This window comes from Galeopterus variegatus, unplaced genomic scaffold (assembly GCF_000696425.1).
Source record: "Galeopterus variegatus unplaced genomic scaffold, G_variegatus-3.0.2 Scaffold21519, whole genome shotgun sequence".
NCBI classification, from domain to species: domain Eukaryota; kingdom Metazoa; phylum Chordata; class Mammalia; order Dermoptera; family Cynocephalidae; genus Galeopterus; species Galeopterus variegatus.
The window spans coordinates 958-12,297 of NW_007747630.1; the positions used below are offsets into that span (position 1 = coordinate 958).

At 36.8% G+C, this 11,340-nt stretch overlaps 1 protein-coding gene across 1 annotated transcript; it reads left to right on the forward strand.

The window, feature by feature from the left end:
* Window positions 1-1,010: 1,010 nt before the first annotated feature.
* On the forward strand, window positions 1,011-10,825 carry LOC103583310 (transcription factor SOX-6-like; the record flags this gene model as incomplete). The annotated part of the gene is made up of 3 exons (XM_008564665.1): window positions 1,011-1,202; window positions 7,183-7,366; window positions 10,638-10,825. Coding segments are annotated over 3 exons (564 nt in total), but the record flags the coding sequence as incomplete, so codon positions are not given.
* Between the last annotated feature and the right edge of the window lie 515 nt (window positions 10,826-11,340).

Below are 11,340 nucleotides of genomic sequence, written 5' to 3' on the forward strand. Positions count from 1 at the left end.
AAGAGAAAATTAAACATAGTTCATTACATACCTCCACTATGAATAGTATCTTCATAGAATAATGTAAAACAGTAAACATTAATTTTAAAATTTGTGATACTAACATTGAGAGATTAGGAAGGGAAGCATGGGAGCACATGTTGGGTTGGTGATGTAAGGAGCTAAACGTTCGTCTTCCATTGTATGAAGTAGGTGGATATGAATCTAACAGTATAAGCATTTATAAGTAAGTAGATAAATACCAGTCAGAACAGTTACATAAGTTGAAGGGAATGGTCTCCACAGAGGAGGAAGTGAGGTGAAACCAGGTGATCTGTTCTGGGGCATGAAGGAAGCACTTTGTTACCTGGTTTGGGTTGAGAAGCAAGTGGGTGGTTCCTGTGCTGGGAAAAAGAAGCTTGATTTTTTAAATTTTTGTTTCTTTAATTGCTACAAATCTGGCCATATTCCCTTGAGGATTATGTTACATGCTACCTAGAAATAAGACCCTAAGAAAAGAGTGACTGCCATTGAGCCCCAGGGGTCTTGGGGCACCCCTCATTATCCAGAAAGATCAGAATCCCCAGAGAAGCTTGGTCAGTGCTGAAAGAAGAATGGTGTACTTCTTTCAGGAATCCCTAGGAAATTTCAGGTTAGTTTCTTAGTTCCTGAATATTAAAATTACATGACTGGATATACCAGACATTTAAGGAACTTTTTATAAAGATTTTAGACATTAGCAAGTATCTTAGAGACAAAACTACTTAGTCAAACTCCTTTTGGTACAATTGAAGAAACCAAGTTAGTTCTAGAGAGATCAGGTCCAGGGTCATAAAGGTATTGCTAGAAGGACCAGGTACAGAACTGTGGCTCCCATGCCAGTGCTCTTTCTTTCTGTGACATTATTTAGTTTCTCTTATTTTCCTCTTTATAAAATAGTGAAAAATAAATTGCAAGGCTGTCAGAGAAATGGTTATCTAACAATACGGTAAGTTGGTATTTTTTTGTTTTCTTTTTAAACTCCATTTCAGCTGCACTTAAAGAGATCAATGTTTGTCTTCCCTGTTTTGCAGCAGCTCTATGCCGCTCAGCTGGCCAGCATGCAGGTGTCACCTGGAGCAAAGATGCCATCCACTCCACAGCCACCGAACACAGCAGGGGCAGTCTCACCTACTGGGATAAAAAATGAAAAGAGAGGGACCAGCCCTGTAACTCAAGTTAAGGTACTTGCTTTGCAGGATTGTGGAAACAGTTTGGAAAATAGCTTCACAAGAAAGGTAGCAAACCAGGCTGTGTTGGGAATAAACAGCAGGAAGCATAGGAACATAAAGGAACCCCAAATGCTCCTCTTTATGGTAAATTTCATGATTGAACATTGAGAAACAGGTGTTTCCTTTTTGATAACAATAGTGCTGTATTGTGAGACCTTTACCTAAATCTGCAAGCTCACTTCTCAAGAGTTTTTCCCCTCTGGATTCTGGCTTTTATTTTTTAATGTTCATTGGCATGAATGGCCATGGTTTTATTGCCAGTCTTTGTCATAGACTTCTGACACTTCTCTCTATGTTCCTTAAACAGGTGGGGAGCCAACTTATAGTACCAGAGAAGGAGGATCTTGGAACCTTAGATTTAGGAAAGGGGACAAAAAAGAATCAAATGTTGGACTTTATGTGGTTTGTTGATGAAGGTTTCTCCTTCAAATCTAGCTACAAATGTGAGCTCTGAGAAATGAGTGGTGTCACTGACTAATCATGCTTTTGATACCATACCGTTATAATAGGAAAAACAGGCTTTCTCAAGTTATGGCTGGGACAATAATAGATGCCTTTCCTCACTGATTTTCAGTGTCTTGAAACTGGGCCGCCAGAAGATACTTGGCGACAGAGGGAAATTGATGAGCCACTTCAACTTTGTGCTGCAGCTGGTACCTATAGGTGGTACTGGTTGGTTTTTATGATTGTGTTTGCTTTCTATATTTAATTGCCAAACTCAAACAGTTCAGAGAAACAATTGTTTTATATAATTGACTTATCTACTTGGTGGGGTATGCTAAGGATAGACGCTTTATTGTAACGTGACAAAAGTACTGCATTTGGAGAAATTTTGCAGTTATTAAATTTTCACATGGGAAACAGCTGAGACAAATAAAACTTATCATTGGATTCTGTACACTCACTGGTATTGTTTTGTTTTCTAAAATTTACAGATAGAAATTTTGAGATTTCAGAAAGGCCTTTTAAAAACATGGATTTCAAATACCAAAGATCAAAACAGTGAATGAACATCAAGAGAAATAATTTTGCCTGTGCTACACCCAGAACAATTAATTTAATGCCACCCATTCTTTTAGATTCTCCAAAGAAGTAGGTGAACATTTAGGTTTTGTTAGAAATATTGAGAATATGACAATAGGCAGTTTACGTCTCATAATACAGAATCACTTATGGAAAGAGACTATCTTTTGTTCTAAGAGTCTGTGTTTGTGAATAGGGGTCAGAACACTACAGCTCAAATCAAGGCACTTTGCTTAATCATAGTTGTTAGAGTATGAGGGTATCAAACATTAGTGACTTGAGCCATTGAGTATTAAATATTTTAACATGAAAAAGTCATTTCATAAGTAAGTTAGCCAACTGGAACTGCACCAAACCAAGCCTTTACTGGATGAGTAAAATGTTCCTTGGTTAAATTCAAGTTTATATCTGCTTGTGCCATTCCATCTTTGTGGGCCAAATGAATTTTATTACTCACTTGACCACATGCAAATTCTTAGGGAGTTCTCTATATAATTTGACATGACTATACTTTATGTTAATGACAAAGGAAACATTTCTTATACTTATTAGGTTGTTTATGCTATATGTGTTTCAAAATAAATAGACCAAGATGTAAAGCAAATGTTTTAAATTAAAAAATAAAATAGCTTCTGTCTATTATTAAAGAAGTTCTGAAAATAATCTCATAGTTTGCTAATTGAAAGACTTATGGTCACCAAAATTTCTTATGTTTTTTCTATATTCATTGCTTTCCCTCTGTATATAACATGACCACTTATTTTAAGTTCAAGTGTGACATAGGGCAAAGTATGCTAAAGGTAACAAAAATAAACATAAACACAAAAGGCCTTATGTATCTTCTTTTCCCCAGAATTTTTATCTACTATAACTGTCAACAGCAGAAGTCAGAGTGTTTCTGTCCAAATACCAGTTCTGCCACTGTTACTAGCTATTAAAAGGGGAAGTTACTTAATTTCTTTCAGCCTTAGTTTGTTCCTCTGTAAAATGGGAGTTAATATTATCATGGGTCTTTAAATGAGCTAATACATCCTTGTGCATATTGCGAGTATTCCAGAAATGTTACTATAGTGATGATGATGATGCTCATGATGGTAATAAAGGAGATGGTGTGGTAGTTTTAATGGTTTTTGAAATGTCTAGTTGTATACTGAGAGAGATCCTAACCAAACACCTAGAGGATTTCCATTTTTAACAATGATGGAGGAACAGGGACCAGATTTACTTGCCCAGCTTAAACAACTAAAATTCAGGACAAAACTATATAAAACAATGGTTTTCAGACATTTGCAAAGGGAGTACAGGACAGTGATTCCTGAGAGAAGAGAAATAAGTGGGGCAAACACTCCAGTTATTCCAGTTCACTGTCTAGAGAGTTTCCAAGCAACTGTGTAGGAGACTTGGCAGGCTCCTTGGATATAGAGATAAAATTCAGAGTTTACAGATGCTGATATAGATAGAATTTGTGAGGCAGGTTACCAGAGAGGAGAGAGCTGCACAGGGAGAGATCCCTGAAGATCTGCAGATGGTTCCCTGAGTATTTAGTGAAATACTGACCAGCACTTGCTTGTGAGGAAACTGCCTGAGGCCAGGGAAACACCAGAATGTGCAAGGCAAAACAATTGCAAGGTTCTTAAAAGATTGGGAATGGTTTGCATTCCCATTAGCCAGAATGGAAAGATCTCATACATGGGGCATCGGATAGAGTCCCCAGAAGAGTATTACCTCAATAGTGGGGCCAGGTTATCCCTAGACTATTGGCTGTTCTGAACCTGCCTAACAAAGTTTAAAAGTAAGCCTAGAAAGAATCAAATTGTTTTGTGTCTCAAAAGCAATGTCCACAGATATTTAAAGAAATACATGAATTCCAGCACCCAGCAATATAAAATTTACAATATGTGCATCCATTCAAAAATTACCAGACTTGCAAAGAAGCAAGAAAATATGAATAATGAGAAGAAAAATCAGTCAACAGGAACAGATCTCTAAATGACTCAGATGATAGAATTAGTAGATAAAACAGTAAAAATAGCTATTACAGGAGACTTCCAACTAGAACCAAGTAAAAAGGTAGGCAAATCTGCTTTCTAAAAAGCTATTGCTTTATAGAGAGCAGACAAAATTGGCAAACATAAAGTAAAATAAAACTTGACAAAAATAAAATAAAATCAACAAAACTGACAAAATGAATAAAATTGGTAAAAATAAAATCAACAGTGAAGCTGCACAAATTAACAAAAATAATCATTTCAGCACTCTGGAAATTGACCAAAGACATATACAAGCTGAGAAAACATTTGTGCTTCTTATATGCAAGAACAGTGGGAATTTGTGGCATTCTTGCCTAGGGTTTTTCTTATTTCCCCTACCCCCAGGCTTGGTTAGCACAAAGTTTCTGTCAGTGCTGGGGCAGGCTGTGAGGAACTACAGTCTCTCTGCCACAGTGGATTTACCTAATTGGGAGTTGGTAGGTGATGCCCATGCCCAGTTGCATTGTTGGTAGAAGTGGCAATCATTGAGTTACAAAAATTAGTAACAATTAGAGCATATTTAAAACTGAAAAAGATGTTATTAACTACATATGTTTAAGAAGATAGAGGAGGGCCAAGCCCATGGCGCACTCGGGAGGGTGCGGCACTGGGAGCGCCATGCTCCCGCCGCGGGTTCGGATCCTATATAGGGATGACCGGTGTGCTCACAGAGCTCACTGGCTGGGGGCGGGGGGGCCGGTCTCAAAAAGGAAAAAAAAAAAAAAAAAAAAAAAAAAAAGGAAGATAGAGGAAAACATGAGCATGATTAGGCAAGATATGGAAAATCTAAATTAAACTTCTGGAGATAAAAATACAGTGTTTGAGATGAAAAATACAGTGGAAGGGATTAACAACAGCTTATATACTGCAGAAGAAAAGGTTAGCGAACTTGAAGACATAACAATAAAACTCTAAAATCGAAACACATAGAAAAATGACTGGTCAGTACTATGGCACAACATCAAATGACCTAATATATGTAATTGGAGCCCCAGAAGGAGGAGGAAGGAACAAAAATTTATTTTTGAAGAAGTAATGCTGAAAATTTTACAAATTTGATGAAAACTCTAAAATCAGATATTTTAGAAGCTCAGTGAACCTCAAGTAAAAGAAACATAGAGAAAACTAAATACTTAGCATATAAATTACTGTTATTTAGATATTAGTACAGAAACTCATTATTCTTAAAATTAAGAGCAAAGGGAAGTAAATTATAATTAAGTATATCAGATAAATTTGACATTCATAATGGATATAACTGTGTTTCTTGAGAAACAAGAAATATAGATAAAGGTACATTGCAACATAGGTGTGACAGATGACCTATTTCCTACCAAGACAAAAAAAAAAAGAAAAAAAATCTAGGGCATCATTATAGTATCAAACATATGACTTATTTTCTTGGTAGTTTAATAGAAAAGGGGCTAAGTTTGGAGTCGGATAAATTAGAATTCAAATTCTGTCCCTCCAGGTATGGCCTTGAACAGTGACTTTTATCATTCTGACCACTGTTTCCCCATTTGTAAATTTGAATTTGTAAGAGTAATACTGCCCAGATTTATGAAGTTATTGGTGGTTAAATAAGTTAATATTTGTGAAGATACCTAGTATAGTGCTTGGTACATAGTCTCTTCTCTGTGCATGTTATTTTTATTTTCTCTTTCTAATTCTCCTTCCCAAGTGGTATTTCTGGCATCTCTTTTTATTCTCCCTTAATCAATGTGCTAATACTGGAAGAGACCTTAGAGATCATCTAGTGTCAGACCCTCTTTTTACAGACCTCACCACAGCGAGGTTATATGTTTACCAAGGGGGAGAATGTTCTGTTACCAAACTCTGTTGTGTGTTTTAAACAATGACATTAAAAGCAAGTTCTCCGGGCCTTCTCAGAAGCAAAAACAGGAGTTAACATTTACTGAGAATTTTATTTTAGAACACAATAATGCAGATCTTAAAACTGAACATTTAAATGAATATGCTCATATTACAACTAAATCTCTAGAATGATGGAAATGTTGCTATGGGTATTTTATGGCAGGATAAATGAGACAAAATAAAGGCAGGGAGCTTAGCTTTCAAGCTCCTAGCTAAACTAGAGTTACAAGCCAGATATTTGAATACTGTGCTCAGTGTAGAAGGACATGAGTCTTAAAATAGACATTCTGTAAATAAATGCAGCAAAGAATATAAAGAGACATCATTTTAAACATGAAAAATAAATTGTATATAGCATGGTATGTAAAACATAATTATAATGTATGCTTGCTCTTTGCAAAAATTAATTTTAAACATGAATAGAGACCAGAATATAGACCATGAAGAGTGCCCACACCCAGAAAGCCACATAGAAGCCCTGCTGTGGCATGCGGCTCCTTGGGCAGGGACCCAGAAGATCAGAAGAAGGCTTTCCATGTTTCCATTTTTAAAGTACTTGCAATTGTTTGATTTAAAATATATATTAAAAAATTAGCTGCAGAGGCTATTTATAGTTACAGGGAACTTTTCAGAGAGAATAACACAAAAGCACTACAGAACTGCTGAAATTTTAAATAATTCTTTGTAAATGCCCTAGGTTAATTTAGATCCCTGAAAACACATTAGGAAATTAAGCTGTAATGTGAGCTAATTCAGATTTTAATTTGGCAAAAAGAATGATCCAACTACACAGTTAATGTAAATAGAAGCATAACACAGGAAAATTAATGAGGTTTCCTTCTGATGAATCTTCAAGGAGGTAGATAATTAGCTTCTTTTGTTATTATTGTAGGAGAATGTGGCATTGTCTCTGAGGTGTAAAATGACTGTGGCTTTCTAAGTGATAATGTGCTTCATTTGTCTTTTTTTTTCTTTTAATAATTATTTATGTTAAATTCTTGTAGGATGAAGCAGCAGCACAGCCGCTGAATCTCTCATCCCGACCCAAGACAGCAGAGCCTGTAAAGTCCCCAACATCTCCCACCCAGAGCCTCTTCCCACCCAGCAAAACCAGCCCTGTCAATCTGCCAAACAAAAGCAGCATCCCTAGTCCCATTGGAGGAAGCTTGGGAAGAGGATCCTCTCTAGGTAAATGGAAAAGTCAACACCAGGAAGAGACTTATGAATTAGGTAAAAGAAATCAAACCTGTTCAGTGATGACTGATCCTTGTTTCCAAAGTGTTCCTTAGTAAAAGATAAAATTCTTATCTTTTCTATAGAAACATAACCAATTTAGTATCTTGGGTGATTAGAACTTTTGGAAAAAGTCGTAATATAAATCTCAGTGGGATAGACTCTTTAGATGATGATGAATTAGATCCAAGAAATCATTGACTTAGGATTTTCTGTGTTTGGTCAGTGCTTTGCCACTGAAGTAACTCTCCAAGGGCCTGAGGACCTGGCCTCATCACTCCCTGTCAAAAGCCTAAAGTTTTTTTGAAATTTTATATTTTCTTTTAAAAATGCATGTGAATTGTACATCTTTTCTCCTATTAGTTTTGCATTGAAACAAATATGAATGACACACTTAAATAACATATGAAATAAAATTGATATCTAGGAAGACATGTCTTCATGATCCTCTGGCCCCTCGTACTCCCTCGTATTTAACTGGCTCTTGAACAACATGGGGGTTAGGGGCACCAAGCCCCATACCGTTGAAAATTCAAGTATAACTTTTGACTCCCCCAAACTTAACAACTTAACTGCTAAAAGCCTACTGTTAGGTAGGCTACTTACCAACAGATATTGGGTATTTGTGACATACCTAAGCCCAAATTTCTCAGTGTGTTTATTGGAAAATTTCTGCATATAAGTGGACCCATACAATTCTGACCAGTGTTGTTCAAGAGTCAACTCTATTGCCAAGTATCTCTAGGGATATTCACTGTGTGAAAAGTATGGAGGAAAAAGCATGGGTTTTGAAATGAGGCTTGGACTGAGAGCCTTCACTTACTTGCTATGTGACCCTGGGACAATTATTTAATATTTTTAAATTTAGTTTCCTAATCTCTGAAAGGGGAGTAATGTTAATTTAGCTCACAGGTTTTTATGAGGATTAAAGAAGGAAAATGCATATAAAGTACCTAGCACCTAGAAGACATTCAATTTAAAAAAACTGGAGTGAATGAATACCAACACATATACATATATCAGTGGAATAAAACAATAAATGTGAAAGCACTGTCAGTGGGAGAATGCTAAATAAGTACTAACATTATTGTTACTATACTCTTTAAATCTCTTAATTTCCAAGTACAGATACAGAGATTCAAAGTGATTAGGGACTAGACCTAACATTTGTTCCCCATATTATCTTCCTTGCATTATTGAATCCTGGAGTCTGAAATGGTTATTACAATAGATGAAATAATGTGTAAGTGGAGCCATTTACAGTTAAAAAAAAATTCTTGCTTATTTTATTTCATTTGATTTTTCACAATAATCTTATGAGTTATGGTAGTGTGTTATTATTACCCTCATTGTACAGATTAAGTAAATTGTGGTTCTTACAGGTAGAATGACTTGCCTGTAACCCTATAGCTAATAACAGGACCAGGACTAAACCCAAGTCCTCTTACACATAAATCAGTGTTCTTTTTGTAAACTCACAGTTGGAATATTTGCTGAACTGTACTGAGTATGAGTGAATCTTCTGAGAGTAAGATGTAAGTCTTCCTCATTGAAATTTGGGACAGCGGCCTGTTTTCATTTTGAGACAGGATGCCTCTTTCAGGGACCCAGAGGTTTTCACCCCAAGAAAGTGGTGTGGTATTCACGTAGAAGAGAGAAGTGAATTATTTCCAGCCTGTGAATATGAAGAATATCCATTGGCTGGCTATTCGGAAGTTGTGAGATGAGGGAAAAAAGCCAACATAATTAATAGACTTGATCTTGAAATGGCCCTCCTATAATCCACTTCTGAATTTTGTCTGGAAAGCATTTGTTTGCTGTACTGAGCATTGTGAGGGACGGAGACGACTATGTCACAGGCCTTAGTTCTTACAAAACTTATTTTTGTAAGAAAATAAGATATGCAGAGCATATTTGTTAGCTAGAAACAGGCTGGAGTAATAGCACCTGTGCTTGGACAGCACTCCGGTTTAGATAATACTGGATAAAAAATGGTCTTTTTATCAAAAAAGCTCCAGAACAAAAGATATGAGTTTTCTATATCCTAAAAAGTGACTGACTTTTTCAAAGTTTTCCATAAAGATTCTTGGACATTTTTTCCAAACTCAAATGCCTATGCACATGTGAGCCTGATTGTAGTCTGGTTTCCTCTGTCCCATCTGTCTGTGTGAAGTGTGTACACACACACCCACACACACATCCCTATGTACATGTGCTGTGAAATGCTCATACCAGGCCTCGAACAAGTGGAGCATGTTAAAATTTTTCGTAGCAGCTGAAATCTATCAATCATCAATTGCCCTCTTTTTGTCTAAAACTGGAAAAATTTACGCAAAGTATTCATTTTACCTATAGTGAAATGCGAGATATGGAGGAAAATTAGTTTAATTTTGAATTTTTCCCTCTGTGTTGCATGAAATATAATGGAAGTAAATATTTATTCTCACTTTATTTGAAGCTTGGTACTTATGTGGAAATCATTTCCACACTTATAGCCTCACTGTCATGAAGACAGGGAGCTGTGAGCAGTGGGTGTTCGAGTTGGTGCGGGGAATGGGTTGTCATTCTCTTGGTAAATAACTGAGGCAACACGATGAGAAGAACGCCTCATTAACCAGCTGGCAACTGGGGAGTAGAGAGTGCAGTGTGTTTCTCCCACCCCCTCTCTCCTGCAGTGGACATATGAATACACAGATACTATGTCACTAAAGCACACATGTAGCTTCAAGCTTTTTCTTTTCTTTCTTTCTTTTTTTAATTTTTTTTTTGCTAAGCAGGAAACAGCTTTCCTGCATTAGCACACCAAATACAATGGGTAGCCTGGATAGGCATCTCTGCCATCTCCTCATCTCCCCAGCCCCGTTTCTCCCCACTGCTCTCCCACAGAAGTGGCAAGATTGTACGCTAATTGTAGATATAGCAAGAACAGATATCTTCCCTCAATATATACACAATTGGAATCTAGGAACCTTCATCTGTGAGGAGGTGGGTAGACAGAACCTAGAGAGACTGGAGTGCTGGGATATCCTCCAAGGGCTGAAAATACCGAGCAGAGCTTGTTTACCCTAGCTTTTTATGCTCTATGCACACTATTGTACAGTTTTCTTAATAGCAAATGTGCCCCTTCCTTGATGGGAGAATACAGTATTCTACAGGGGAGTGCATAGTAGCATTACTTTTTGAGTCTCACCTCACAACCCTCTAATAATACATCCTATATATGCAGATATCCTATCCAGTCTCAACTCCCCTGCCCTGTTTGGGGATCAGGATACAGTGATGAAAGCAATTCAGGAGGCTCGGAAGATGCGAGAACAGATCCAGCGAGAGCAACAGCAACAACAACCACATGGTGTTGATGGGAAACTGTCCTCCATGAATAATATGGGACTGAACAACTGCAGGAATGAAAAGGTAAAACTTGCTTCCCTCTTTCACTGGATCTGCTGTACCCTTTGGCTTACTCTAATCTGGCTCTTTCCAGGCTTCCAAGCATCAACCTGTAGCCAAAGATTTGGGTTTCTAGCTTGACGCCTGTCTTGTATCTTACTCAAATCTGTTATGTGTCACATTTAAGCATTACTGCTAATTAATAAATACACCCTTTTCCACTTAGTGTAGGTTGCCTCCCAGGCACCCAACCTACCTGCCTATTGGTGTGTCTTTCTGTCACATTCCAAAATATTTAGAAATATAATAAAGGGGATATATGATATTAATAGAATAAGAGTAGAATATCATTGTACTAAAAAAGGAAGAAGCATGTATGCTCACAATGAAGGCTAGGATGTTACTATGATTCACCATTAAATTTAATATTAGGATTCCTATCAACCAGGGAAAAAAAAATAAATCAATTTGTAAAATCCGTTCATTCATTTTTTGATTCAGGAAATTATTTGTGGAGTACCTATTCTATGATGGACTTT